The 12248-nt window shown below is 44.4% G+C and overlaps 1 protein-coding gene across 1 annotated transcript; it reads left to right on the forward strand.

Moving 5' to 3' along the window:
- Nucleotides 1-601: 601 nt before the first annotated feature.
- LOC120048901 (melanin-concentrating hormone receptor 2-like) lies at nt 602-10770 on the forward strand. The gene is made up of 2 exons (XM_038995217.1): nt 602-1008; nt 10125-10770. The coding sequence occupies exons 1-2, from the start codon at nt 602-604 to the stop codon at nt 10768-10770; spliced, it is 1053 nt and encodes a 350-aa protein (XP_038851145.1).
- The last annotated feature ends 1478 nt before the right edge of the window (nt 10771-12248 follow it).

The raw sequence follows: 12248 nt of genomic DNA on the forward strand, positions 1-12248 counted from the left end.
ACTGGATTTGATTCCTTTAAAACATACTAAAGGATCTGTTGACTAAAATAATGTATAATTGTTTAACGATTCTTCATTGAATCATTGACTGTATATTTGAACCAATCAGTTTTCTCTAAACTTGATTGATGTTTTAATGACGTGTTAAATGAACCGTCGAGGGATCTTTTGAATGGAGGAGACTACAATCGGATTGTCTTATCGTTCACTGAGTCAGTGAAAGTGAGGTGCGCTATTGGGTAGGGAGAGAGCGCAGTGGAGACGAACGGGGAGGTCCAGTCCTGAGTGAATAATGTGTTCTCCAAGAGGCATCATTCCCAAGTTTGGTGAGAATGATCGATCCTTCAGCAGAATCTCATCGAAACACTTTACTTGAGCTGTAGTCCATTACAAGATAAAAAAGTGAATCAACCAAAGGATAGGCGCGCTGCAGTTTATCCAGAATAGGTGCCCAAATTGTGCCGCTAGAAATTTGGATAGAAGCTAGTACAGTATGCCTTGTCGGCTTGACAGTGTTAGTGCTTATCTATAGCCTAATACTGATCCGCGCGTTATCAATTACGACCAAGGGCGGCAAATATCGGAAGATCTAAAGATGATTATGAATAGCTCGGACATATTTTGTAATTACAAAGAAGTAAGTAACTTCGCCAACAACTCGTCATGTGTGAACAAGACTCAGTCCTCACCCAGCTTCATCGACCTGGCGACTTTTATGCACATATTCCCGTCCATATACGGCATCCTGTGTACAATAGGAGTGATCGCCAACGGTTTGGTGATATACGCAGTGGCGACATGCAAGAAAAAGATTGTCTCGGACATCTACGTGCTGAACTTGGCCATCGCAGATATGCTCTTCTTGCTGGTGATGCCCTTCAACATTCACCAGCTGGTCCGAGACAGACAGTGGGTGTTCGGGGACTTCATGTGCAAAGCTGTCGTGGTGGTGGATGTTAGCAACCAGTTCACTACCGTGGGGATTGTAACGGTGCTATGTATTGACAGGTAAGTCTCCATCTCTCCAAATTCAATAGGTGTCAGTTTGATCATGACAAAGAGAGGTGTCGAATATAGCATCAATTAGGTCTCCCTCCTCTATTACATTTATGTATTCAGGTAGATATAACGTGGTGTAGGATATGATTATAACGTAAGTTAGAACCTATACGTTATTAAGAAGAACACATTACTGTTATGCAGCCGTTTATTATATGACCCTGGCCAATGGTCAAGAGCAGAGATCTAGTGAGCGGATGGTCGGGACCGGAGCATTATTACAAATGAATTTGTAGATTGCAGATTGACCGCAAGAAGTGCAAACAGATATACATTTTGACTAAAACATAATCATTTTCAAATCTACAGTACCAGTCAAAAGTGTGGACACACCTACTCATTCCAGAGTTTTTCTCTATTTTTTACTATTTTCTACATTGTAGAATAATAGTGAAGACGTCAAAACTATAAAATAACACATATGGAATCATGTAGTAACCAAAAAAGTGTTTGACAAATCAAAATATATTTTAAATTTGAGATTCTTCAAAGTAGCCACCCTTTGCAAAAAGAAAGGAGGACCAGGGCACTTTTCATATAGTTAAATAAAATGCCTTTAATTGTGTTCAAAGTTGTAAAAAGTAACCACCCTTTGCCTTGATGGCAGCTTTGCACACTCTTGAAATTGTCTTAACCAGCTTCACAAGGAATGCTTTTCCAACCGACTTGAAGGAGTTCCCACATATGCTGAGCACTTGTTTGTTGCTTTTCCCAAACCATCTCAATTGGGTTGAGGCCGGGTGATTGTGGAGGCCAGGACATCTGATGCAGCACTCCATCACTCTCCTTGGTCAAATAGCCCTTACACAGCCTGGTGGAGTGTTTTCGGTGTAGTAACCAAAAAAGTGTTAAACAAATCAAAATAAATTGCATTTTTTTGATTTTCTCAACCAGCTTCATGAGGTAGTCACCTGGAATGCATTTCATTTCACAGGTGTGCCTTGTTTAAAGTTAATTTGTTGAATTTCTTTCCTTGCGTTTGAGCCAATCAGGTTGGGGTGCTATACAGAAGATAGCCCTATTTGGTAAAAGACCAAGTCCATATTATGTCAATAACAGCTAAAATCTAATCAAAGAGAAACGACAGTCCACCATTACTTTAAGACTTGAAGGTCAGTCAATGTGGAACATTTCAAGAACCTTGAATGTTTCTTCAAGTGCAGTCGCAAAAACCATCAAGCATTATGTTATGATGAAACTAGCTCTCATGAGGACCGCCACAGGAAAAGAAGACCCAGAGTTACCTCTGCTACAGAGGATAAGTTCATTAGAGTTTTAACTGCACCTCAGATTGCAGTCCAAATAAATGCTTCACAGAGTTCAAGTAACAGACACATCTCAACATGTTCAGAGGAGACTGCATGAATCAGGCCTTTATGATCGAATTGATGCAAAGAAACCACTGATGGTGTTGGTATGCTTTGCTGCTGACACTGTCCGTGATTTATATAGAATTCAAGGTGCACTTTACCAGCATGGCTACCACAGCATTGTGCAGCGATACACCATCCCATCTGGTTTGGGCTTAGTGGGACTATCATTTGATTTTCAACAGGACAATGACCCAACACACCTCCAGGCTGTGTAAGGGCTATTTGACCAAGAAGGAGAGTTGATGGAGTTCTGTGTCAGATGACCTGGCAATCCACAATCACACAACCTCAACACAATTGAGAGGGTTTGTCATGAGTTGGACAGCAGAGTGAAGGAAAAGCAGCCAACAAGTGCTCAGCATGTCTGATTACTCCTTCAAGTCTGTTGGAAAAGCATTCCTCATGAAGCTGGTTGAGAGAATGCCAAGAGTGTGCAAAGCTGTCATCGAGGCAAAGGGTGGTTACATTGAAGAATCTAAAATCTAAAATATATTTTGATTTGTTTAAAACGTATTTGGTTACTACATGATTCCATGTGTTATTTCACTATTATTCTAAATTCAGCAAAAAAAGAAATGTCCCTTTTTCAGGACCCTGTCTTTCAAAGATAATTCGTAAAAATCCAAAAAACTTCACAGATCTTTTTTGTAAAGGGTTTAAACACTGTTTCCCATGCTTGTTCAATGAACCATAAACAATTCATGAACATGCACCTTTGGAACGGTCGTTAAGACACTAACAGTTTACAGACGGAAGGCAATTAAGGTCCCAGTTATGAAAACTTAGGACACTAAAGAGGCCTTTCTACTGACTCTGAGAAACACCAAAAGAAAGATGCCCAGGGTCCCTGCTCATCTGCGTGAACGTGCCTTAGGCATGCTGCAAGGAGGCATGAGGACTGCAGATGTGGCCAGGGCAATAAATTGCAATGTCCGTACTGTGAGACACCCAAGACAGCGCTACAGGGAGACAAGACGGACAGCTGATTGTCCTCGCAGTGGAAGACCACGTGTAGCAACACCGGCAACAGATCGGTACATCCGAACATCACAACTGCGGGACAGGTACAGGATGGCAACAACAACTGCCCGATTTACACCAGGAACGCACAATCCCTCCATCAGCGCTCAGACTGTCCGCAATAGGCTGAGAGAGGCTGGACTGTGTGCTTGTAGGCCTGTTGTAAGGCAGGTCCTCACCAGACATCACCGGCAACAACATGGTCTATAGGCAAAAACCCACCGTCGCTGGACAAGACAGGACTGGCAAAAAGTGCTCTTCACTGACGACATCTCTACAGTAATATCTCTATGGTCATGTAGACATCTCTACAGTAATATCTCTATGGTCATGTAGACATCTCTACAGTAATATCTCTATGGTCCATATGTAGACATCTCTACAGTAATATCTCTATGGTCCATATGTAGACATCTCTACAGTAATATCTCTATGGTCCATATGAAGACATCTCTACAGTAATATCTCTATGGTCATGAAGACATCTCTACAGTAATATCTCTATAGTCATGAAGACATCTCTACAGTAATATCTCTATGGTACATATGAAGACATCTCTACAGTAATATCTCTATGGTACATATGAAGACATCTCTACAGTAATATCTCTAAGGTCCTGTAGACATCTCTACAGTAATATCTCTATGGTCATGTAGACATCTCTACAGTAATATCTCTAAGGTCCTGTAGACATCTCTACAGTATTATCTCTATGGTACATATGAAGACATCTCTACAGTAATATCTCTATGGTCCTGTAGACATCTCTACAGTAATATCTCTATGGTACATATGAAGACATCTCTACAGTAATATCTCTAAGGTCCTGTAGACATCTCTACAGTAATATCTCTATGGTACATATGAAGACATCTCTACAGTAAAATCTCTATGGTCATGAAGACATCTCTACAGTAATATCTCTATGGTCATGTAGACATCTCTACAGTAATATCTCTATGGTCCATATGTAGACATCTCTACAGTATTATCTCTATGGTCATATGTAGACATCTCTACAGTATTATCTCTATGGTCATATGTAGACATCTCTACAGTATTATCTCTATGGTCATATGTAGACATCTCTACAGTATTATCTCTATGGTCCATATGTAGACATCTCTACAGTAATATCGCTATGGTCATCCCTCCATCCCTTGACCTGCCTTGGATGTATTCAGTATCATGAAAGATATAACTAGTGCAGAGCAAATTCTTCCTCTTTAATTCTCTGATATCAGAGAATGGCTGTAGGGTTATGTTCCTTCGTTCATAGACATATGACACACGCTGGTTAAGTCCAGCAGCATAGTACAGCAGATGGCTGTAGACTTAACTTTAATTTGATTTAACATCAGCAGTAAAAAACTGTTTTCAACAATCTGTATCTCTGATCGTTTATTTTAGGATTCAATGCACGCCAAATGTACCCTTTTTTTTTCAAATGTAGTGCACAACCTTAGGGTGCTATTCGGGACGTAACCGTGGTTGACTTCGTGTTGTACATCAAGCAGTACGCCAGTCATCAGTCTAACTATATTTACGTATTCATGACAGCTTATATGTGACTTTTTTCAGCTCCCAGCTCAATTAATCCTAAAATGTTATTATATTATAATAGTATACGGTATGCCACTTTGCAAATGTTTTCATCCAAAAGCCACCTATAGTACAGTGAGTGCATTCATTCATTTAGTATGTGATCCTTGAAGGAATTCAACCCATGACCTTGGGCATATGCCAGTGCCATGGTGGGCATCCCAAATGGCACCCTATTCCCTTAATAGTGCACTACTTCTGACCAGGGCCCATAGGGGGTAGTGCACTACTTCTGACCAGGGCCCATAGGGGGTAGTGCACTACTTCTGACCAGGGCCCATAGGGGGTAGTGCACTACTTCTGACCAGGGCCCATAGGGGCTAATGCACTACTTCTGACCAGGGCCCATAGGGGGTAGTGCACTACTTCTGACCAGGGCCCATAGGGGGTAGTGCACTACTTCTGACCAGGGCCCATAGGGGGTAGTGCACTACTTCTGACCAGGGCCCATAGGGGGTAGTGCACTACTTCTGACCAGGGCCCATAGGGGGTAGTGCACTACTTCTGACCAGGGCCCATAGGGGGTAGTGCACTACTTCTGACCAGGGCCCACCGTGCACTACTTCTGACCAGGGCCCACCGTGCACTACTTCTGACCAGGGCCCACCGTACACTACTTCTGACCAGGGCCCACCGTGTACTACTTCTGACCAGGGCCCACCGTACACTACTTCTGACCAGGGCCCACCGTGCACTACTTCTGACCAGGGCCCACCGGGGGTAGTGCACTACTTCTGACCAGGGCCCATAGGGGGTAGTGCACTACTTCTGACCAGGGCCCATAGGGGGTAGTGCACTACTTCTGACCAGGGCCCATAGGGGGTAGTGCACTACTTCTGACCAGGGCCCATAGGGGTAGTGCACTACTTCTGACCAGGGCCCATAGGGGGTAGTGCACTACTTCTGACCAGGGCCCATAGGGGGTAGTGCACTACTTCTGACCAGGGCCCATAGGGGGTAGTGCACTACTTCTGACCAGGGCCCATAGGGGCTAGTGCACTACTTCTGACCAGGGCCCATAGGGGGTAGTGCACTACTTCTGACCAGGGCCCATAGGGGGTAGTGCACTACTTCTGACCAGGGCCCATAGGGGGTAGTGCACTACTTCTGACCAGGGCCCATAGGGGCTAGTGCACTACTTCTGACCAGGGCCCATAGGGGGTAGTGCACTACTTCTGACCAGGGCCCATAGGGGGTAGTGCACTACTTCTGACCAGGGCCCATAGGGGCTAGTGCACTACTTCTGACCAGGGCCCATAGGGGCTAGTGCACTACTTCTGACCAGGGCCCATAGGGGGTAGTGCACTACTTCTGACCAGGGCCCATAGGGGGTAGTGCACTACTTCTGACCAGGGCCCATAGGGGGTAGTGCACTACTTCTGACCAGGGCCCATAGGGGGTAGTGCACTACTTCTGACCAGGGCCCATAGGGGGTAGTGCACTACTTCTGACCAGGGCCCATAGGGGCTAGTGCACTACTTCTGACCAGGGCCCATAGGGGGTAGTGCACTACTTCTGACCAGGGCCCATAGGGGGTAGTGCACTACTTCTGACCAGGGCCCATAGGGGGTAGTGCACTACTTCTGACCAGGGCCCATAGGGGGTAGTGCACTACTTCTGACCAGGGCCCATACTGCCCTACCAAGCAACAAATAAAGGCAGTATCTGCTCATAGTGTGGAACTGAGATTTTTTATTATTATTTACCTTGGATACACAGTAACTTTATGTAGGTACTGCTAACATGACCCCCATTTTCTCCAAAACACAATACAATAAAGGCAGGATACTTGTCCACATGATTAAGTATGTATATTAATGTAGCAAAAATTATTTTTGACCAAATGAGCAGTTACTACCTCTTTTTTCTTGATAGGGCAGTATAGGACTCTGTTGAAAAATGCACTATATATAGAATAAGATAATAAATAATAAGAAGCTTTTAGGATGAAGCCAACTGATTCCCTCATCACATTATTAGATTTATTTAATGTAACATCATGATTAGAGTTCTGACTGCTCCCAGGGGAAATACTGTATGAATAGGCTATATTAATATATTATATATTCAAACACAAAACGTTTTATTCCAAGTTAACTAATTACTGTTTGCTTTTCTTGGGATTTTTTTTTATTTTTTTTTTATTTCACCTTTATTTAACCAGGTAGGCAAGTTGAGAACAAGTTCTCATTTACAATTGCGACCTGGCCAAGAATAAAGCAAAGCAGTTCGACACATACAAACAACACAGAGTTACACATGGAGTAAAATAAACATACAGTCAATAATATAGTAGAAAAATAAGTCTATATACAATGTGAGCAAGTGAGGTGAGATAAGGGAGGTAAAGGCAAAAAAAAGGCCATGGTGGCGAAGTAAATACAATATAGCAAGTAAAGCACTGGAATGGTAGATTTGCAGTGGAAGAATGTGCAAAGTAGAAATAGAAATAATGGGATGACAAATACCGGTAGACAAATATTATTTAGTTATGGTGTTTTTTCTGTCTGTGTATTCACATGACATACACATGACATACACATGACATACACATGCCTCTGTCTGGACTAGACTGGACTGGGTAAAAAGTGATGGTTGTTACTGAAGAAAAAACTAAATAATCCTCACAGTGGAGTCTCCTGAATGACCCGTGTAGAGATATTTGTGCTATTTTGGGGAACACGGTTTCTGTCTCCATCCCCTCTACTCTGGACGTTCACATTCATGGAGCGGCAGTACTCGGACTTGTTTTGACTGATTCAACATCTCTGTTCTGTTGGTACACGTTCAGACATCGCAGACACATCGTGTTAAGATTGGAACATCACATTATCACACTGGGTTTCAATGAACACTATGGCAAATACCAAATTAAATCTCACTCAGTATCACATTGTGCATAAACACACGCGCGCACACACGCACGCGTGCACGCACGCACGCGCACACGCACACACACACACACACACACACACACACACACACACACACACACACACACACACACACACACACACGCACATACACATGAACTCAAGTACATCTACTGTATCTCTTCACAACACACTCACATCCCTGAATACAATAATCTGTTTTCTATAATCTGTTTCCCTTTACAACAATAATCTGTTTTCCTAACCTTAGCAGGTTAGGTGAAATGGGTTAAGGTTAGAATAAGGGGAAGGGTGGCCTCCCGAGTGGCGCAGCGGTCTAAGGCACTGAATCGCAGTGCTATAGGCGTCACTACCGATCCAGGTTCAATCCCGGGCTGTGACGCAGCCGGCCGTGACCGGGAGACCCATGAGGTGGTGCACAATTGTCCCAGTGTCGTCCGGGTTAGGGGAGGGTTTGGCTGGTTGTGATGTCCTTGTTCCATCACACTCTTGCGATTCCTTGTGGCGGGCCGGGTCCATGAACGCTGACTTCGGGCGAAAGCTGTACACATTAGTGCGGCTGGCTTCCGGGTTAAGCGGGCAGTGTGTCAAGAAGCAGTGTGGCTAGGTGGGGTCGTGTTTCGGATGACGCATGGTTCTCGAGCTCCGCCTCTCCTGAGTCCGTACAGGAGTTGCAGCGATGGGACAAGACTGTATCTACCAATTGGATGTCATGAAATTGGGGGGGAAAAGTACCAAACTAAAAATGCTACAGTTGTCCCTGACGTGTCTCGAACATGCTAGATGGTCATAGTGTACACCCACCCGTCCTCCCCAACCAACCTCCCTATTGTCCTTTACTTGTCCTACTGTCTACAGTAACTATTAGTTCAAACCATACGTCTGGGAGGTGCTCAGAAATTTATGTTTTGTATGGATGTAAATGTTTCCCCTTAAACCACTCAAATGTAACTTTAACAGTATGCACGTTTCCTTCAAGAATTTCCCTGTATTTAGCGCCATCCATCAGTCCAATTCTGACCAGTTTCAAAGTCCCTGCCGATAAAAAACATGGTGTTCTCGGGGTGATGAGAGGTGTTGGGTTTGCGCCAGACAGAGCATATTCCTTGATGGCCAAAAAGCTCAATTTTAGTCTCATCTGACCAGAGTACCTTCTTCCATATGCTTGGGGAGTCTCTCACATGCCTTTTGGTTAACACCAAACGTGTTTGCTTATTCTTTTCTTTAATCAATGGCTTTTCCTTCTGGCCACTCTCCGTAAAGCCCAGCTCTGTGGTGTGTACGGCTTAAAGTGGTCCTATGGACAGATACTCCAATCTCCGCTGTGGAGCTTTGCAGCTCCTTCAGGTTTATCTTTGGTTTCTTTGTTGCCTCTCTGATTAATGCCCTCCTTGTCTGGTCCGTGAGTTTTGGTGGGCGGCCCTCTCTTGGCAGGTTTGTTATGTTGCCATATTCTTTCCATTTTTTTTAATAATGGATTTAATGGTGATCCGTGGGATGTTCAAAGTTTCAGATATTTTTTATAACCCAACCCTGATCTGTACATCTCCACAACTTTGTCCCTGACCTGTTTTTAGAGCTCCTTGGGCTTCATGGTGCCGCTTGCTTGGTGATGCCCCTTTGCTTAGTGGTGTTGCAGACTCTGGGGCCTTTCAGAACAGGTGTATATATACTGAGATCATGTGACAGATCATATGACACTTAGATTGTACACAGGTGGACTTTATTTAACTAATTATGTGACTTCTGAAGGTAATTGGTTGCACCAGATCTTATTTAGGGGTTTCACAGCAAAGAGGGTGAATACATATACACGCACCACTTTTCTGTTTTTTCTTTTTTATAATTTTTTGAAACAAGTTATTTTTTACATTTCACTACCAATTTGGACTATTTTGTGTATGTCCATTCCATGAAATCCAAATAAAAATCCATTTAAATTACAGGTTGTAATGCAACAAAATAGGAAAAACGCCAAGGGGGATGAATACTTTTGCAAGGCACTGTAATGCATTACTTTTGGGTCAAAGTAGCGCACTGTGTAAGCAATGGGCTCTGGTCAAAATTAGTGCACTATATAGGGAACGGGGTGCAATTGGGGCACAATCTAGGTCCATAACCTAACCCCTGACCTCTAACCCCTGGTCCCTAACTGATGTGTCTCTTTGTTTCTAGATACATTGCCATCGTCCACCCCTCCTCAGAGAAGCGGACCATCCAGTGGACCATCATCATCAACATCCTGGTGTGGGTCGGCAGCTTCCTGATGACCGTGCCCGTCATGATCTACGCCATGGTGGTGAGGAAGAGCGACTTGGAGATATGCATGATGTTCCTGGACGGTCCTGAGGACATGTACTGGTACACTCTCTACCAGTCCATCCTGGGCTTCATCTTCCCTCTCATCATCATCTCCACCTTCTACTCCCTCACCCTCTACCACGTCTTCAGATCCATCCGCCGAGTCAAGCGTAAACAGTCTGTCTGGGCGAAGCGCGCCACCAAGACCGTGGTGATGGTCATTGCGCTCTTCCTGGTGTGCTGGAGCCCGTATCACGTGATCCAGGTGATTAACTTGAGCAACAACAGGCCGACCAACACCTTTGTGTATGTCTACAACATCACGATCTGTCTGAGTTACTCCCACAGCTGCATTAACCCTCTGATGCTGCTCATCTTCGCTCAGAACTACCGCGAGCGTCTCTGCCACAGGAAGGACTTGAGGAGTTCGCAGCAGAACTCCTCCAAGACCACTGTAATCAAGGCAGACGGCTCCAGCGTGTCCACCGACCCAAACTACCGCTGCACAGTCATCTTATAGTACAGATATTGCCACTCATATACTGTTTGTGTGAATAGGCTGACGGTTGGTCCCAATAAGACTACCACAAGTCAACTGTTTTCGTTCTGCTATCTTCGACGAACTTTAGCGTTTATGAATTACTGAAGTTAAAGTAGCTGAACTACACTGTTATCTTTCCAGGGGACAGAAGTGTTAGTGGATGAATGGATTTACCCATCTGACTAACTGCTCCACCATCACTAAGAATCATTGTTCTGATCCAAATGTTTGCTCAATCGTTATCTAAGGACAGCCTCTCTCTCTCTCCCTCTCTCTCCCCTCGCTCCCTCTCTCCCCCTCGCTCCCTCTCTCTCTCCCCCTCTCTCCCCTCTCTCCCCCTCTCTCCCCTCTCTCCCCCTCGCTCTCTCTCTCTCTCTCTCCCCCTCTCCCTCTCTCTCCCCCCTCTCCCTCTCTCCCCTCTCTCCCTCTCTCTCGCTCTCTCCCCCTTTCTCCCCTCTCTCTCTCCCCCTCTCTACCTCTCTCCCTCTCCCCCTTTCTCCCTCTCTCTCCCCCTTTCTTTCCCCCTCTCTCTCTCCCTTTCTCTCTCTCTCTCCCTCTCCCTTTCTCCCTCCCCCTCTCTCTCTCTCTGACACGCACCCAGGGATGGAATTTAAGGGTTGTTTTACTAGCCCGGTCTGAAAATACTAGCCTCAGGCTACTGGACTAGCATAATGTCCATCCCTGCACACCCTTAATGACCACCACTCCCCACATGAAAAAATATATTATACTATGGTATAAATACTGTAGTATTCACTTTACTGTAGTAAGTCCGCAAAAACACTACAGTGAATACTGTGGTATTTGCTGTAGTATACTGTAGTGTTTACAGTTAACTCATGTATGAATACTGTAGTAAAACAACTGTAGTATATACTATAGTAATTAATGTAGTGTTTTTGCAGATTGTAGTATACTGTTGTCATTGTAGGAGGGAGCAGACAGACAGTTCCACAGGGTGTTTGGAATTTAACCAGGAAAGTCAGTTAAGAAGAAATTCTTTATTTACAATGACGGGCTACCACGGCCAAACCCGGACGACGCTGGGCCAATTCGCGCGCCGCCCTATGCGACTCCCAATCACAGCCAGTTGTGATACAGCCTGGAATTGAACCAGGGACTGCAGCGACGCCTCTACTACTGAGATGCAGTGCCTTAGACTGCTGCGTCACCCAGGAGCCCTCTCAGTTGACTGCCTCACACCAGGGAGACTGCAGTAGTCTCGATAGTCACACTGATCAAACAAGTCCGTGTGATTTCTTTCTCTAGTCGTTGTTTTTTTTATTTGTCGTTGGATGTCCTCACATTGCTACAATATAAAATGTGTTATTTATTTTATTTTTGTTGTTATTGGCTAAGAACCATCGGGACTCTTGTTAAAAGTGAGGAGATGGAAGATGAATTGATGAGAACTGGAGTATAATTTTGTATTGATTTGAGACCATATACATTTTAAA

The sequence above is a fragment of the Salvelinus namaycush genome, chromosome 5 (assembly GCF_016432855.1).
Source record: "Salvelinus namaycush isolate Seneca chromosome 5, SaNama_1.0, whole genome shotgun sequence".
Taxonomy (NCBI): Eukaryota; Metazoa; Chordata; class Actinopteri; order Salmoniformes; family Salmonidae; genus Salvelinus; species Salvelinus namaycush.

Excerpts from the sequence above, each read along its gene's own strand:
- LOC120048901 (XM_038995217.1), top strand. The coding sequence starts at position 602 with ATGAATAGCTCGGACATATTTTGTAATTACAAAGAAGTAAGTAACTTC. Across the intron at positions 1,009-10,124 it reads ACGGTGCTATGTATTGACAG|ATACATTGCCATCGTCCACC; the intron begins GTAAGTCTCCAT and ends CTTTGTTTCTAG.